General features: G+C 45.8%; 1 protein-coding gene across 4 annotated transcripts; it reads right to left on the reverse strand.

The window, feature by feature from the left end:
* Window positions 1-324: 324 nt before the first annotated feature.
* SGO2 (shugoshin 2) lies at window positions 325-17,914 on the reverse strand. Of its 4 annotated transcripts, XM_054070215.1 has the most exons (11): window positions 17,456-17,914; window positions 11,832-11,899; window positions 9,961-10,468; window positions 9,188-9,328; window positions 8,080-8,255; window positions 7,347-7,409; window positions 6,675-6,769; window positions 5,767-6,029; window positions 2,671-5,157; window positions 1,368-1,494; window positions 325-617 (listed from the first exon to the last, which is right to left on the reverse strand). In XM_054070215.1, the coding sequence occupies exons 4-11, from the start codon at window positions 9,324-9,326 to the stop codon at window positions 416-418; spliced, it is 3,552 nt and encodes a 1,183-aa protein (XP_053926190.1). In that variant the 5' UTR covers window positions 9,327-9,328; window positions 9,961-10,468; window positions 11,832-11,899; window positions 17,456-17,914; the 3' UTR covers window positions 325-415. The 4 variants fall into 4 exon arrangements, with proteins under 4 accessions (XP_053926190.1, XP_053926192.1, XP_053926191.1 ...); XM_054070217.1 differs by lacking the exon at window positions 11,832-11,899 and having other exon boundaries at window positions 9,961-10,144; XM_054070216.1 differs by lacking the exon at window positions 11,832-11,899.
* Window positions 17,915-17,965: the final 51 nt, after the last annotated feature.

The raw sequence follows: 17,965 nt of genomic DNA on the forward strand, positions 1-17,965 counted from the left end.
ACTTCCTAATGGACTGCTCTCCCTGTAGAGAGGCCACAGAAGTTAAAGGAGGTAGTGCTAGGCAGTGTGTCAGCATGCCTCTTGTACTTGATGCAAAGCCTGGGCTGCTGCAACTCTTTTGTATACTTTCAGCAGCCCTTGTATCGCATCGCCAACGCCAGAATATCAGCTCTCCAAACCCTAGTCTTGTGCAAGGCCAGGAGAGCACCAGCAGAGCCAGCTGGCTGCCTGTGGTGCCACAAGCACTTGTACATCCAGCACTTTTAGGTGGAAGGCAGGAAATAAATATCACGGAATTTTATACTATTGTACACAGACTTTATTTATACTTTAATATTAAAAATAGGCTGTTATGCAAAACATCAGAAACAGTCTAGCAAAGATGCACAAGCCCTAGGGACTGCCCGCTCAACCACTATTTTACTTCTGGCTCCGTATCTTTTCCCATTATTAGCTTCTGTGACTTGGCTCTGGAACATCCTTCAGAAAGCATTTCTTTTTCCTTATTGATCTTCTTGGCCTTCCCCTTGGCTTTGGCAATTTTCTTCTTTTTGGTTTTGTAGGGAGGAGATTGGAGGAACGCCATGTCTGTAAATGGGTCACCCCGCCTCAGTTTCCTGCAGAATCAAAAGGGTTAGATTGAACCATCAAGGTATTTCTTGAATACATGTATTGTTTCAGTCTCCAAAGTTTGATTTTACTGAAATGCTTCTTCTATAATATGACTGAGCAGTACAGTTTGTTCCTTGTCCAGTACAGGAACAGCTGTATCAGTACAGAGTGCCTTCTGACCCAGTATAACCCATTCCTCACAAAGTTCAAACTGTGATGCTTTTCAGGAAAGAAACACAGTATTACCCAGTAGCATAACAACAAACTCATTTTAGGAGCTAAATGGTTCTGTACAGTAGCCACTGAATCTACAGTTTCTTGGGGAAAAAATGCAGCTACTTGTATAGGTTCTCTTATCTGCCAGAAAAAGGGAATATAGATACATCCTGCTCACAGAATCCTCCTCAAAACCAGGCATTTCCTTCACTGAAACCCAAGGCTTTCATTTAGCCTATATTTTATCTTCACAGTAATTCCTTATTAGCACTGGAACACCGCAGATGCAGTCTTCTAAGAGATGTGCTCATTTCAGTGAGGGAAACAACATCTTTGGTAGCTTGCTACCAGAAACCTGCACACACATCTGTGCAGAACTTTGGCTTAACCACAGTGTAGTAGAAGAGGAGGATGACAGAAACACAGAGGGTAAGAGGAACTTAAAGGTAAGCAAAGTGACAGAGGATCCAGCCCTGGAGAGAAAGCACAGGCGAGCAGCACGGGGAACAGTCATGGGAAAGAACAGATTAAAGCCCAACCTGTTGATTTTTGGCTCTGCATAGCTGGGTGGGTCCCGTCTCTTCCTGGATGGGCGCCCTAACCCTTCTTCAGAGCTGGAGGAAGGCAGAGTCTTGGTATTGGTCAAGTCGTGTAGTGGCATGATCTCTGCAAAGACAGACATTCACATAAGTTGATCAAAGTGTTTCCAAATCATTTCCAGATATCCTAAGAAATACAGCTGCCAAATAGCAAAGGACCTGCATTACCAGGTTTCTCTGAAGACTGCACAATCCTGAATCCAGTCATGTTCCTCCAAAATGCAGGAGACCTATTTTTGTCCAAAAGCCCTAGACCTGCTCCTCAAAAGTCAAATCCTTAATCAAATTAGGTTCCTCATTGGAAAGATACAGATCACTAATAGTGCTTGCATCATTGGGCCCAGATGTAGTAGAAAAATGATTAAAATTTATAGTCGATAGTTGTAATGCCCAGGAGCTTATACCCTGGAGAAGAAAGCAAGCTTACGGCACCCTACAAGGCTTCCAGCAAGACACAGGACCCTGCTGGTGTTTACTGCAGCTTTAAAAGTGAAGTCAGCCAAGACAGGGAAGGCAGGAGAGCAAACTACCTCCCTCTCTACAAAGTACAGCCCACTCTAGCTGTAAGAGGACTGTTTATCAACATCTACAGGAAGGAAAAACCCCACAAAACAACTCTTTTAAAGAGTATCCAGTAACAGCAAGGTCCACAAAAAGCTCAGCTCTGCTACTGCATTACCAGCCAAGTGACACATCCTAGAAATCCTTTAAAAAAAAAAAAAAAAAAAAAAAAAAAAAGCCAACAAACCACAAACAAAAAACACCCACAACCAAGAGAATCTAGGCAGCCCCCCATGAATTTCCATTGAAGACAGCACGTAGAGGTATAAAGTCTGGATTTGTGCAGCACTAACTGGTTTAAAAAGCTGCCATCTTCATCACATACAGTGCCCCAGTAACGCTGACTCCAGCATCAGATGATGCTTTTCAACTGAGTAATTCATTTTCTAAATCGACAGGCATGCCCTGCAGATAACAGGAGTGGTAAAACGGGAGTCACCGCACATGCTCCTAGTCTATCCCCAATATCCACACATGAACAAGCGGCCATACATTCTTCCAGGCAGGCTGATCAACTAGAAGCAAATGCAGCCACAGAAATGACTGGCCAGCCCAAGAGGAAGCATAAACATTATATGGGACATTGATCTTTAACTCTGAAAAGAAGAGGAACTAAAATATGAGCACTCGCACTCATATTTTTGGCACTCATCTCCAAACACAGCTTCCCTCCCCAACCTACCAGGTTCCTGTGAAGGTGAGCTCCGAGAACTTGACTCCACCTGGTTTGTTTCCCCAGGTATTTCCTCTGCAGGCATTTCTTTAAATATCAGGGAGCTTTCAAGCCCAACAGAGTATTTCTCCGGCATTCTGTTGCTCTCAGTACTCAACCTCTTGGAAACTGATACATCTGTAAGCCTGGAGATGACAGACAGAGCTGCAGAACAGGTCACAGAGGAGGATTCAAGACAGTGTGAAACATCCATGAGATTATTTTCAAGTGATATCTCAGCTATCTGCTCCTGCAGGAAGGCATCTGGCTCAGACAGCAGATGTGTAATCCAGGAAAATTTACCCGTCAGGGCAGTTCGCTTGGATGCAAGTTCTGCTGAACTTCCAATGAGCACCTTGGTACCATCACTTTGTGTGGCCAGGGAATCAGCCTCTGATGGACTAGAGGTGTTACTCTTCCACTGACACTTCGGTTTGGGATAAGCTTCTTTTTTCAAAGCATTCATGCTGTCAACTCTAGGTTGCTGCTTTTCTTGAAGGCCCCCCATCAGTTTTTTATTGCTCTGAGCAGCTCCCATACCCTCAAGTCTGGGAATTTTGCTAGCTTTTCTCCCTGGAACAGACACATGAGGTACAATTTCACCCCCTTCAAAATCTGTCTGGACACAAACTAAGTTTCCTGCAAGATCCAAAGGATGGACAACATAAGTTTTCCTGATATGTTTAGGATTACACAGTGAATCCTTTGTGCTCTCCTTGGCCATTTCTTGAACATCTATACATGGCCCAAAATCAACTTCATTTCTCTGATCACTACAATTACTTTTCCTGACAGTCTTCTTCCTGCTTGTCAGGCTTCTTTTAGGCTGTTGTTCATCTTTGGCCCCTGGTATTTTCACACTGTTTGGCAGATTCTCCTCATCAGACTTGTCTCTTTGCTTAATTACTCTAGTTCTTCTGTTGGTTTTCTGTCTGATGCTCTTTGTGCTCCCACCTGAGTCCTCTTGCAAAGCACAAGTACTTGAAGTCTCTTTCCTCAAGAGAAGTGTATTTTGTAAACTCAAATCATCTGAGGGAACTTTGTAATTTGAGAAGGTACCAACTGGGCTTTCTGACTGGCTTTTCTTAGGCTGTTGTTCATCTTTGGCCCCTGGTATTTTCACACTGTTTGGCAGATTCTCCTCATCAGACTTGTCTTTTTGCCTAATTACTCTAGTTCTTCTGTTGGTTTTCTGTCTGATGCCCTTTGTGCTCCCACCTAAGTCCTCTTCCAAAGCACAAGTACTTGAAGTCTCTTTCCTCAAGAGAAGTGTATTTTGTAAACTCAAATCATCTGAGGGAACTTTGTAATTTGAGAAGGTACCAACTGGGCTTTCTGACTGCCTTTTCTTAGGCTGTTCTTCTGCTTTGGCCCCTGGTATTTTCACACTGTTTGGCAGATTCTCCTCATCAGACTTGTCTTTTTGCCTAATTACTCTAGTTCTTCTGTTGGTTTTCTGTCTGATGCTCTTTGTGCTCCTACTTGAGTCCTTTTGCAAAGCACAGGCATTTGAGGTCTCTTTCCTCAAGAGAAGTGTATTTTGTAAACTCAAATCATCTGAGGGAACTTCATGACTTGAGAAGGTACCAACTGGGCTTTCTGATGAGCTCTCCATAGTCTGGACCTCAAAAGTGGCTCCCTTCATAACCTGCTGCAGTAAGTCACCACCTTGGAGACTCTGCAGCTGTGGCTGTGCTGGATCCACCACATTTGTTCTTCTGAGATCTTGGACTTCATCAGCAGAGCAGGAATCCTGATCAACACCACAGCCTCTGTTCTTCCTGTTCAAAGCCTCCACACAAGCCTTCTGCCCCATCTCAGAAACTTCAGACTCAACAGAACATGTTGCAACTTCTGGCTGAAGAAGCTTCTTTACATTTTGAGCACTGTTTTCATCTTGAGGCAGATAACTACTTTCTGCATAGTTTTTAATTGCATTTGGTTTTTTTTTACTCATGCTTGCTTTTTTAACAGTTTTTTTCTCACCAGTTTTACCATTACCCTTGCTTTTAACCTTTACAGGAACAAACTCAGGGACTCTGCTATACCCGAGATCCATTTCACCACACCCAGTTTCTTTAGCCTGTAGCTGATCACAGAAAATCTCTTTAGCCAAAGATTTTTTATCAGTAGTAACAGTGGTTTGAGTAGGGGAAACCAGGGAGCTGGGAGATTTCAGCTGTGGCTGTGTGTCACTCTTGCTGGAGCTGCTGCTGTCCTCTGTGATACTCCACTGAGCTGCCTGAGTGGAACTGGCATGTGGGATGATATCCACAAGAGAAGATGAAGCTCTTGTTGCAAAAAGGGTGGAACGCTTTCTCCTCTGAGTAACATGCCCTTGTGAGAGACGATCAAAGAGATGTTTTGCCATCTCACTGCCCTCACATAAAAGGGGATGACTTTCCCAGGCACGCGCTGGCAAATTGTTGGGATCTTGTTGGGTGGTACACAAGGCCTCTGTTGGACAGACAAAATTAATTCCTAAGAATGAAAAATGCAGTGGGCAAATGCCAGCTTTCCTCATACTACTAAAACCCATGCCCCACGCACTGCCACAAATCCAGAGCATAGAAAAAAAGAAAGGTATTTTTCTCTACATGGACACACTAGACTCAACATGAAACAGAATTGCTCAGCTGGCTTCTCTCAGTACAGAAAGGCAGCCCAATGCAAGATTGCTTAATCATTCTTAATATTTAGGAATGCACACAATCTGTACAAGTTATTTTTCATACGGCAAATTCACAAGGAACAGAAGATTTGCATCTAGTCAGATTCTGCACCTTCAGACATTTCTGAAAATCTTATGCAAGCTCAGTGCCTTTTACTCAAAGCCTGATAGGCGACCCTGGGCTATTGCGAACATGCCAAATATCCCCACCGAGACATCCTATTCAAGGACATGGGCAAGCTAAGCATCACTGAAGCATGCAGTTCCTAACCATAATCAGAAGCTGCTGGAGTGATGATTATGAGCGAACTGGACCTACAGTACTGCACTCATTCATTTAGAAACATAGAGATGTGCAAAGTGGCACCAGAAGAACAGCAAAGATGCAAATTTACCTCCAAAGATGCAAGACCCAACAAAAGCCTCCTGTGCTTCCATTGTTTCAGTCAGCTTCTTCCCATTCTCTTCCTCGTGTGACTGAGGCTGCTCAGCAGGTGGCAAAGTGTCTTTGGAGGCAACAGGCACAATTTCCAGGGGCTCATTAGTAGCAGGTCTCTGAAGGTCTAGCGAGGATGTCTGTATTGCTGTGGAGATGCCACCTTGCTGTCCTGCATCACACAGCCTGGAAATGGGAACCCTCAATGGCATCCCTGCAGCCCTGGTGAGAAGGAATAACAGCAATGGAGCTCATTCCATACTTCAAGCAGAACAGCTACAGCTTTCACGTCCATCAACAGTCACCAAAATACATTTCCGAAGGCTTCAAGTGCTGAAGAACACATACTGCCCAGCCAGGGCAGATATCCCATGTTTATGCAAGCACAACTCATAAGGAAAGCACATCACTGCAAATACATAAGCAGGATAAAAATACACTGAGGCAACAGGGAAGTAAGGCCTTTCAGCACACGGGTGGTGACCACAGGTTCACCTCACTGTGGACTATCAACATGGCTGCTTGGAGCCATGTGTGTGGGCAGCTCCAAGGGTTCACCTGTGTTCAAAGGGGAGACTAGACATTGGAGAAAGAGCTTTAAATATATTTTAAGAGATCCTGCTCTGACCGTCTTTCAGAAACACGATTTTACATCATAAGGAGATGACTTAAGCATTTACATGTAACAAGCCTCAAAGCAGCCAGCTATCACATTCATTCACAGAGTAAAGGAAAACATCAAGCAGTGCCGGTTTAGGAAAGACATCTCATGTAAAGCAGACAACTGGGAAGACATGTAAAACAAGAGAAAGTTTAATATTAAAAACTGAGGACAAGCTTGACAGTTTCTGACATTTCAATACCCACCTCACAAGCTGACCATCTGCAATATCATCGGCCCAGCTATCTTCAGCCATGCTGCTCTTATGGCCATTGGACAAGGATGCAAAACTTGTATGGAACTGGAAAGCAGAGAAATAGAAGAGCGAGTTAAACCTCTTGAGATCCTCTATGTAACCTCCTGCACCGAAACAGCAGAAGCTCAGTTTCACCCTGGAAAGTATGTCAGATACTGCCGGTGACCCTCTCCCATTTAAATTGCAGAGTTTATGGAATAAACTGCAGTAGAGTCTCCACAGGCTTAAGGACTAAGTTAAAATAGTTCAGATAATCTGAGACTAGGAAGCAGGAATATTTCCTCACTCACTCATGAGACAGAGCATATAGATATATTCCCTATCCCAAGTTGCCATGACAACAATTTAAAAGAAGTTCCAGCTTGTCATAGCAGAAGAGACTGCTCGCCAATATGACCAATGGCCCAGAGGAAGGCCGTTTAAAACTGTAGCTTTTCCCACAGAAGAAGTTACCCTGGAAATCATTAACATCAAGCTAAAAATGAGGATGCAGCCAGCACAATTCAAGCAAGCAAACAAACAGTTGAAGCATTAAACTCTGGAGCGAGCAGGCAACACAAAGCAAAACAGACAAACACAGCCCCCTTCCTAGAGCAATGTGCTCACATTTCCCATGGTTTACCTCAGAGAGACAAGCCATCTTAACTGAAGCCAAAAGCCTTTCAAGTTCTGTCATGGTGTCATTCTGTGTTGAGGCAATAAAGAGAGAGAAAGGATAGAGATATTAAATCAAAACATCTATTCCAATGAGGACAGTGGTAGCCAGAGCAAGGCACGTTCTGGGGACAACACAGCTTGGAAGAAAGAGTAAGTGTGGGAGCAACACCAAGTATATGGAAGATTAATTGGGACTAAGACAAAGCATGAAGCTGGTACCAAGTGTATTATAATAAACATTATTAAAAAGACCAGGTGTTCTGAAATAGATACACAGAATAACAAATCTTGAATGTGCGAGATGGCCACGCTGGAAAAAGTGCCTAGAAATAAGTGGATTGGAGACAGGACTGAAAACAGGCACAAAAGTGTGGAATAAACAAAACCTAAATCATCCTGTTTCTCTCTTCAGTTCAGGAACTGAAGAGCTGTATGAAGATCTGCTTGAATGAGAGAAGCCAGTGTTATTTTCTTAATTTGACTCCTGTATGCCATGCTGATTAAAAGAATATGCTTGGAGAAAACTATGAGGTCTGCGCCTCCATCATCACCACGGATAAGCAAACAAATGGTTATTTTTTCCATATGGAGAGAGCATTGACAATTGGTGGAAGCTTGCTCCTCCAAAGGTGAGATGCTGGTGCTACATCCCTTGCCCGCTGCCCCTCCCCATGCCAACTACACTGTTAGTGCCATACCAGGAAGGAGAGCCGATGCTGCAGCAGAGCATTCTGGATGTGGCACTGGTCCACCTCCTTCTTTAAGATCATCTTCTCCTGAGTGAGCTGCTGCACAGTGACTTTCGCCGCATTGAGGGCCAGGGCCAGTGCTTTATTGTTGTGCTTCAGGGAGATTTTAAAAGTGGAGGAGTTATCTGTAAGTGATATAGAAGCATTGCACAGAATCAGCATCCTAGGACTCATCCATGCCTCTTCCCCCATCCACCTCCCTCCTCCCAGAAAGGCTTCTCGCAGGCTCAGTTCTCTACAACTCAACAGCCCTCCCCCAAAGTCAGCAGTATATTCCTTCCAGCAACAGGATTCTCCAGAGAAAAGCAGGAACAACTTTCAGTAAAAATCTGCCAAACTTCAGACACACACCCTCTTCACCCTCAGCGGCTTATGCTCAGTCAGCAAGTGACTGCTTCAATTCTTAATGAATGACAGCATGGCTCAGGTACTGAGCTTAGAAAGATATGCTTCTGACACTGGATAAGTCACCTATAGCTCCGAGTTGTCATCTCTGTCTCAAAACAGGGAGAGAAACCTACTTTCCTCTGCAGTAGTCCTCACGCGGATTTGGATTAGTGTATCCCAATTTCAGAACAAATAAATGAAAGTAATAGAAGTACCTAAGGTTTTCAAAATGGTCCAAATTATCTCACACGCTACAGTTGCATTCTTTCCCCCCTAAAAACAAGTCAGGGTTGGGCTAGCTTCTGCACAGGATTGCATATAGCCTAAAATAATTTCCATACCTCCTGGTTTTGCTACTTAGACCCTGAGGACTCAGCTGCCCAGACACAGCTGCCTAACGCCCTCCGGGGTGCTGCCAAGCAGCCTCCAGCTGCTGCTCCAGAGGTTCAGTGTCAACCCTGCCCATCACGGATACCTCAGATGCCTCTGGGAGCCTAAAGTGGCACCTGATCCTCTTTTGTGGGGTTCTGAATTCACCAGGAACTCACAAGCACAAAAGTGGAGGTTAAATACAAGCTCTGGGTACGAGCCTGCCACCCACCCACACCAGCCAAAGGCACTGCTCCAAGCTGACGTAGCTGCCAGCCGCTGCAAGGCAAAATACACTCACTAATGATTTTCGTTTTGATTTTTGATGCAAGTGAAGCATTCAACTTCGCAGTCCTCAAGGCACCATTCTTCTTCTCCAACATCCGCTCCCTCACACCACTCAGGCTGAAGGACGGTTGAGCATCCTTCCAAGATGCCATGGCTGGAGAGACACCACCAGTGGGGTCAGTGCATGTCGTCTGCCCTGCAGAGCCCTCACCACCCAGGAACAACCTTCACCCACCCTGAGGGGCAAAGCCACAGGGGCAGAGATGCACAGACAGACACACACCATGGCATCACATCCTCCTGCCCCCCTCCGTCATCGCAGCCCCTCCATAACAGCTCCCCATCCCTGCAATCCCCCCCACATTTGCAGCCCCCCCTCACCTCACTGACCCCCCAAGCACGTGCAGTTCCCCCCAGCAGCAGCCCCTCTCTCCGGCACTGGCAGCCTCCTTCCCCAGCATTCCCAGACCCCTTCCCCATCAGTCCCAGCCCCAACCCCTACTCCAGCACTCCCAGCCCCCCATCAGTTCCAGATACCCCCCATCAGTCCAGCACTCCCAGACCCCCCCAAGCACTCCAAGATCCCCACCCAAGCACTCCCAGAGACCCCCCCTGCCCCAAGCACTCCCAGACGCACCGCACACTCCAGCACTCCCAACCTCCTCATCAGTCCCAGACACACCCCCAGTCACCCGCCACACTCCAGCACGCCCAATCCCCCCATCAGTCCCAGACACCCTCCCAAGCACTCCCATCCCTGCCCGTGGTCCCCAGCCCCCTCCTCACCGCTCCGCGGGGACCCCAGCCCGCAGCCGGATCCCGGGGGCAGCGAGCAAGCGCCGCCCCGCCCGCACGGAGGTTTTTGAACACAAACGGTCGCGGCTTTCCGCGCGTGCTCCGCCCCCTGCAGCGCCCCCTGCAGCGGCCCCGCGCGCGCTGCGAGCCGCGGAGTGGTCCGGGGTGGAGGGATCTGAAAGATCACAGTACAGAAAGTAGTTACTATTTCAAAAAAGGGAGTATTTTGATTTAAGCTAAAGTAAAGTTCATCCAAGTAACTGTTTTTTTTTAAATTGGACAGAACATCCCTCTGATAGAGTGTTTATTTTTTATAGCGGTGTTTTTTTCAAATAGTGTTTTTCCAGACGCTGTTACGCTGTTCGTTCTCGTGGAGGCGACAGCGCGCTGTGTGCGGAGTGGGCTGCGCTGACAGACGTGGCGGTGTTCGCAGTGTCTCCCTGTCTCAAATGCAAGGGCAGGCAGGGATGGAGGCAGCTCCAAAGTAGCAGAGATTTGACTGTTGGGAAGATCATAGCAACATTAAAATTAGTCCTTGGAAAGTAATAGGATATGCATAAGACTTCCGGAGTAATTAATACGCTGCATGTAAGTGGATAATGCGCTCTGTAACTGGCTCTTGTCTTGCTGCACACACTCGATGGGGATCGCTCCCTCACATTTCCCAGCCCTGATTAAAGGGTGCTGGCTTTGTAAAACTCCAAAAGAAGTTTTAAGAGAGTTTATTTGCCAGCATTTTCAGTATCAATTACCCAGTTCTAAACCCTGCCCTGGGCAGGGACACCTCCCACCAGACCAGGCTGCCCAAGGCCCCATCCAACCTGGCCTTGAACACTCCCCGGGATGGGGCAGCCACAGCTTCCCTGGGCAACCTGGGCCAGAGCCTCACCACTCTCATAGTGAAGAATTTCTTCCTCGTGTCTAATGTAAATCTTCCCTCTTCCAATTAAAAGCCATTCTCCCTCATCCTATCACAACCTTCTGATGCATTGGTATGCAGCAGGGGTTTGAAAGGCAGCTAGCATTATCTGAACCTGACCTATGCAGTGTGAGTCAATTATTCTCGGTAATACATATAAAGTTTTTTTTTAAAAATCTCGAACACCCTACAGTCAGTCCTACATATCCCATCAATAAAGGTCCACACATATTAGTTCCTACAGTTTTAAATTTATGTGGTTGTAAAATAATTACTTCTGAGACAGTTGCCAAATCCAGTCCGGCACTGCCTGTTGTAATGACTGAAAGGCCAGAGATTAAGCATTTATCAGAGATGGGGCGTGGGTATATTGTACAGGAGCATTCAATACCCTGTTGGTTTAAGAGGCACTGGGCTGCGCGTCCCTCTCCCGATTTCACAAGAGAGGTGGCCCATTTTTGTCAAATTTAGATTTGCATTGATTAGCCCAATGATATCCTTTCTGACACTGGGGACATATATGTTTAGGTTTTTTGTGTTTAGGTGTCGCTGTTGAGACACGACACGGTGATGTGGAAGCAAGTTTCTTTATTGATGTTACAGGGCTGACCGGCCGGTGCTTGATCTTACGCGCGCCTCTTATACCCTTGATTAACACACGCGTCTCCGCATGATTGGATTAGCTTATACATAAACAATCTGTGAATGGATAGTGCTACTTTCATGCATGGTCCTATATTGTCTGCCCACTTCCCGTCCCATGATCTCCTTCCGGGTGCATTAATCAGGGGTCCTCAGCCCGCTGTGGACCCCACAATTCCCCCTTTTTATATTTGTGCTAAAGAAAATTGCCCGTTAAAGATTGCCTGTGTCGGCTGCTGCGGGGCCCTTCGCAGCAGACACACAATGCAGGGCAACATCGACAGCACAACTACAAACATACCCATTCTTGAAACAGGGAAGCAAAGCAGCATCAATACTTGACCACGCTGAGTAACATTGTAGGTGCATCTGAAAAGTATGCAAACAGTGACTTATACTCCGTTTCTACTGATCCTAACAGCTCTAATCTGTGATTCCAGTACATGACTTATACTCTCTTTCTACTAATCCTAAAAACTCTAATCTGTGATTCCAGTACATGACTTATGCTCCACTTCTACTGATCCTAACAGCTCTAATCTGTGGTTCCGATATACGACTTATACTCCAGTTGTTATGGCAGTTCTTTGATGTTAGCAAGGGCTATCCATCACGCTCATCTCCAGCTGTTTGATTCTCCACACGTGGCCTCCGTGGCTTATCCACAGCAGGGCGAACACAACGAGCAGGGTACCACCGAGGTCCTTCATCTGTGGAAACACAAGCATATCCTCGACCCCAAGTTAATAGCTTGCATGGGCCTGACCACTGACCACTTTGAAGGTCCTTCACTTGAACCTTCACTCCATCAGAGATAGCTGTGGTAGACTTCAAGGATTCAAAATGTCGAATCATTGGGGGATTCTGATGTTCCTCATTGATAGTTAAGAAATTTAATACATACATCACCTTGTTCAGCCTTGCTTCAGGTGATTCCCCAGACATTCCTGCCTTTTGTTTTTGTAAAAGGCACTTAAGTGTACCATGGGCACGTTCTACAAGTGCCTGACTAGTGGGGGAATGAGGAATACCTGTAGCATGGCTGACACCCCAAGACTGTAAAAATGATTTCACTCGCCCAGAAACATAAGCGGGACCATTGTCAGTTTTAATTTGTTGAGGAACACCACAGATGGCGAAGGCTTTTTGCCAATGCCTAATAGCATCTTTTGCTGTTTCTCCAGTATGTGCAGTAGCAATAATGACAGAAGAAAAAGTATCAATTGATACATGTACATACTTTTGTCGGCCAAATTCTGTAATATGAGTTATATCAGTTTGCCAAATTTGTAGGGCCTGTAAGCCTCTAGGATTTACTCCATAAACTGTTGGAAAATGTTGGCCTTGACAATCGGGACATGAAGCAACGATAGATCGAGCTTCAGTAGTAGAAAGCTGAAACTGTCTCTTGAGTGCTCTGTGACCCTGGTGAAAAAACTGATGAGAAGCAATTGCTTGTTGCATAATGTTTGGTACCGGTCCTCATGCTACTGCAGATACTAATTGGTCAGACCGGGCATTTCCTTCTGCTATAAAACCAGGTAAGCCAGTATGGCTTTTTATGTGTAGAATATAATAGGGTAGGCTGCGTTTTTGTACAGTTTCCCATAGGAGCTTCATAACTCCAAACAACAGGTGGTTTGTCACTTGTCCAAGAACTGTTTTATCCAATCTCTGCACTAGGCCTGCAACATAAGCAGAATCGGTTACCACATTTATGGCTTGTGGGAACTGTTGAAATGCCAATGTGACTGCTCGTAATTCCACCACTTGTGGGGAGCCTTGTTGATGCTCAATTAAATGTTGCCAATTTTGTCCATCAAACCATGTAACAGCAGCTTTCCCTGTTTGCCCAGACCCATCTGTGAAAACTGTGGGTCCATCAACAGGTGCTGTTTGGCTTAACAGTTTCTGTGTGATAGAGATTTGAGTTCCCAGTTTACAAAGTGGATGGGAAGGAAAATGATACCATATCTGGCCTGTAAAATTAAGTAGCGCTGCTTGAAGTGCAGAACTATTGGCAAGACACCATTCAAAATATTGAACTTGTAAAGGAATAACAATACATTCCGGATCTCGTGCCAATAGTTTCACACATCGTGTTCGAATTTTTATAATGAGTTGAGCTAACAGCTCATATAATCCTGGAGCAGCCTTTTTTGTTCGAAATGGTAAGAAGATCCACTCCAATATATGGAGGGGGTCTTCCCACCCCTGATCCCACTGCATGAGCGCAGCATAGGGCATCGAGTCTTCCACAAAGACCAATGCCTGCACGATTACAGTCAGGTCAATGCGCCAGACATGCTTTTCCTGAATGGCTTGCTCTACAAGTGTCAGAACATTTCTGGCTTCCTTATTTAGAACCCTGGGTGCTGCAATATCTGTGTCCCCTTTTAACAGATCAACTAGGGGTTGTATTTGTGATGATGTAAGGCCCAAATAGGGTCTCAGCCAATTTATAATTCCAACTATTTTCTGAACATCATTTAAAGTCCTGATTTCAGTTACTATTTTAATTGCCTGAGGTTGGACTGTTTTGGCCAGTACTTTCATGCCCAAATACAACCACGGTTTAACACGTTGTACCTTTTCAGGGGCAATGACCAGGCCATAACATTCCAACATTTGTCTAGTGTCCCTTTCCAATTCTCCCAATTGTTCTGACATTGCAGCAGCCAATAAGATGTCATCCATATAATGATAGCAATAGCATTCAGGATATTTCTGCCGTACAACACTCAGTGCCTGGGCTACAAACCATTGGCAGATGGTAGGTGAGTTTTTCATCCCCTGGGGTAAAACCTTCCAATGATATCTTTTTGTAGGTTCTGCGTGATTAGTTGAAGGGACTGTAAAAGCAAATTTTTTGACATCATTTTCATCTAAAGGAATTGTAAAGAAACAATCTTTTAAGTCCATGACCAGTATGTCCCATTGCATTGGAGTCATTGTTGGGGAGGGTAGTCCCGGCTGTAGTGCCCCCATGGTTGCAAGCACTTCATTGATCTTTCGCAGGTCATGTAATAATCGCCATTTTCCTGATTTCTTTTTGATTACAAAAACCGGTGTGTTCCAAGGACTGTGTGACTCTTCAATATGGCCTGCAGCTAACTGTTCTACCACTAATGTGTGCAGGGCTGTGAGTTTCTCTTCGTTAAGGGGCCACTGATCCACCCACACTGGCTTATCTGTAAGCCATCGCAACCTTAAAGTGGGTTTTTTAGTGCCCTGCAGGATAGTGACCCCTATGGAAAATCCGTTGTGATACGGACTCCCCATTGTCCCAAACAGTCTCTTCCCCAGAGGTTTAAGGGGGCTGGAGTAATATAAGGTCGTACAGTGGCATTTTGCCCTTCAGGATTCGTGATAATTACAGGTTTTGCTGCTATGAGACTAGTAGCCATACCTCCTAGTCCAATTACTCCTGAAGTTGCAGGTACCACGGGCCAGGAATCAGGCCAGTCCCTTCGAGCAATGATAGTAACGTCAGCTCCTGTGTTAAGCAGTCCAGATATTTGAATGGAATGTGGAAAAGCAGTGTTCATAACAAGGATACATTTCATTTGTGGCCTTGTGTTTGAGACTGGTTGTGACCAACAAATCTGAGGTGGTCCAGTGGGTCCAAATCCCCCATCTCCACGGATGACTTGTTCTGTTTTAAGAACACTGCTTTTAAAAGGCACCAATTGCGCAATGCGAGTTCCCTCTTGTATTGTAACAGGGGGGGTGATAGTAGAAACCATTGCAAAAATCTGTCCTGTAAAATCCTCATCAATTACTCCCACATGAACTAGAATGTTTGGTAAGATAGCACTGGAACGTCCGATAAGTAAGGCACTGAGTCCATAACCGATGGGCCCCCATGCTTTCAGAGGGACCTTGTGTACTCCGTGTGTATTAATAGTTACTGTGTGGGCGGTGGATACATCCATCCTTGCTGCTCCGCTGGGTTTTCCTGATAACAGGTCGCAAAGGCCTGGGGCCGCATTGCAGGAGACCAAGTGTTCTTCATGGGCACGGGTATTTGTGTCTGGGCGCGCCCCCCCGCGCTCTGCCTCCCGTTTCCCGGCTGTAGCAATTCTCCATTTAAGTGATATTTGGACTGGCATTGCTTAGCAAAGTGTCCAGTTTTCCCACACCTGAGACATCTGCTAATAGCCGATGTGATCGCTGATCTAGCAGTGCCATTATTCCTTTTTTGTCTATTTGAACAGGCAGTTCTGACATGTCCAGTCTGGCTACATTTACAGCATCCTTTGTCAGGTGTCCCCATGGCTGCCATAGCGGCAGCGACAGCAGCCATTTTTTGGTCAGCCGACCCCATCTGGGCACAAGCCATGATCATAGTTTCAAGAGTCGGCTCACCTGGCAAGGCACGTATTATTTTTGACAATCTGCGTTAGCATTATCTCGCGCCAGCTGTGTAATCAACAGTGTTTTGACATAGTCATCAAAAACTTGGCGTTCTACAGCAGCCCGTAGCCTTTCTACAAATTGTAAAAATGGCTCTCCAACTCCCTGTGTAATTGTTGTATATTTATCCTTCGGTTCAGTGATCTCAGCTGTTCTCATCAGTGCTTCAAGCCCTACTGTTTTTACCTGTTCAAGCACTGAAGGATGCCACTGAGCTTGATGCTTCGGATTACTAAACTGCCCAGTTCCTGTTAAAACATCTGCACCGTTCCCATATCGGGGGTCTGACTGGGGGAGCTGCAGGTTCCGTATTGCCTGTGCTTCTGCCCTTTGAGTCCAAATATTTCGAAAAACTGTGCACTGAACAGGCCGAAACATAATTTGTGCAATTTGGGCAAAGTCATATGGTGTCATTTCTTCCATAGTTAATAATTGAAGCAATTGCATTGTTGCAGGGGAGCTGGGACCATACTGTGTAACGGTTTTTTGAAGTTCCTGTACTACTTTCCAGGTGTATGGTCTGTGCCCATCCATAACTCCCTGTCCTGGATCCCCCCGGACCACCGGGAATGCCATAGCTGTCATAGGACTCGGGTCACATTCCTTTAAGGGTGTAGTTATTGCCTCAGACAATGTCCACTGTCCTTCTAGGATAGCCTGTTGTTTTACCTTTTGCCAAAATACACATGGATCATATGGTCTCACAGTAACCTGTGCCAAGGGTGGATCCCACGCCTGAGGGGTTTTAGGTTTACCGGAGGAACCCCTAAAGGGTGGCTCGGCGCTAGCCTTGGTCTTTCTGTTTTTTAAAGCAGCCGCCTCAGTGCCCCCCACCACCACCGCGGGATTGTCCCAATCATCCGACTCATCTGGCAAAGGCGGGAGTAGCAGTGGATTGTATGGTTCGGGTGCCTCTCGCTCTTCAGGGGGCAGTGGAGGGGCGGATGGCATTACGGGGTTAACCCACCGTCGGCTTTGTTTATATATCGGACAAGCCGAGTCTGTTTCATCGCACTAACCGAGATGGTTTATTCTCTTGGTGCGTTACCGGATTTCTTGAATTTAGATGTTGAGACTCAGATAGAGATACAGAGTCTGAGTCGGCAGTTAATATAGAAAATTCCTCTTTCTCCGTTAACAGATCCTCAGCAGATGGAGGCTCGTCTTGGGAGGCAAGGAGTGAAAGATCTTGCTCTGCCTGATCCCTCTGTTTCTTAAAGTCTTTCAAAGTATCAAACAAAAGGCACCATGTGGTTAACAAAGATACTGATTCTTTGTCTCCACGTGAAGCACTATCAAACAGCCTGTCCCCTATTTCTTTCCAATTCGAAACAGTGAATGATGTTATTATATCTGGCGTATAACCCTCTTACTCCATAAAAGCATCTTTTGTAACATGAATTCCTCTAGCTTTACCCCCTTCTTTTCTAGTATTTGCTTCCACATGCTTATAATCATTTCCTCCTCTTTTGTTAGTGAGGCTCCCATCTTTTTTCCCCAGCAGCTCACCTGCACTCGGTGGCTTCTTAAAGGTCCCGGATCCGGAATTAAGCAGCTTCTCTCGCCGCTCCTCTTGGCTACTCTTGCCGAAAACTCTTTTAGCAGCTTCTCTCGCCGCTTCTCTTGGCTATTTTTGCCGAAAACTCTTTTATAGTGGCTGTGCCACCTCGGGGAACCCCTAAATTAAAACTCTCAGAAAATCGCTCGCTATATCACGTCGCGGTCACCAGATGTCGCTGTTGAGACACGACACGGTGATGTGGAAGCAAGTTTCTTTATTGATGTTACAGGGCTGACCGGCCGGTGCTTGATCTTACGCGCGCCTCTTATACCCTTGATTAACACACGCGTCTCCGCATGATTGGATTAGCTTATACATAAACAATCTGTGAATGGATAGTGCTACTTTCATGCATGGTCCTATATTGTCTGCCCACTTCCCGTCCCATGATCTCCTTCCGGGTGCATTAATCAGGGGTCCTCAGCCCGCTGTGGACCCCACATTTAGGCATCTGCTGC

The sequence above is a fragment of the Cuculus canorus genome, chromosome 6 (genome assembly GCF_017976375.1).
Source record: "Cuculus canorus isolate bCucCan1 chromosome 6, bCucCan1.pri, whole genome shotgun sequence".
Taxonomy (NCBI): Eukaryota; Metazoa; Chordata; class Aves; order Cuculiformes; family Cuculidae; genus Cuculus; species Cuculus canorus.

Excerpts from the sequence above, each read along its gene's own strand:
- SGO2 (XM_054070217.1), bottom strand. The coding sequence starts at position 9,326 with ATGGCATCTTGGAAGGATGCTCAACCGTCCTTCAGCCTGAGTGGTGTG. Across the intron at positions 6,030-6,674 it reads GCAGATGGTCAGCTTGTGAG|GGCTGCAGGGATGCCATTGA; the intron begins GTGGGTATTGAA and ends CCTTCTCACCAG. Across the intron at positions 5,158-5,766 it reads TGGGTCTTGCATCTTTGGAG|AGGCCTTGTGTACCACCCAA; the intron begins GTAAATTTGCAT and ends TCTGTCCAACAG.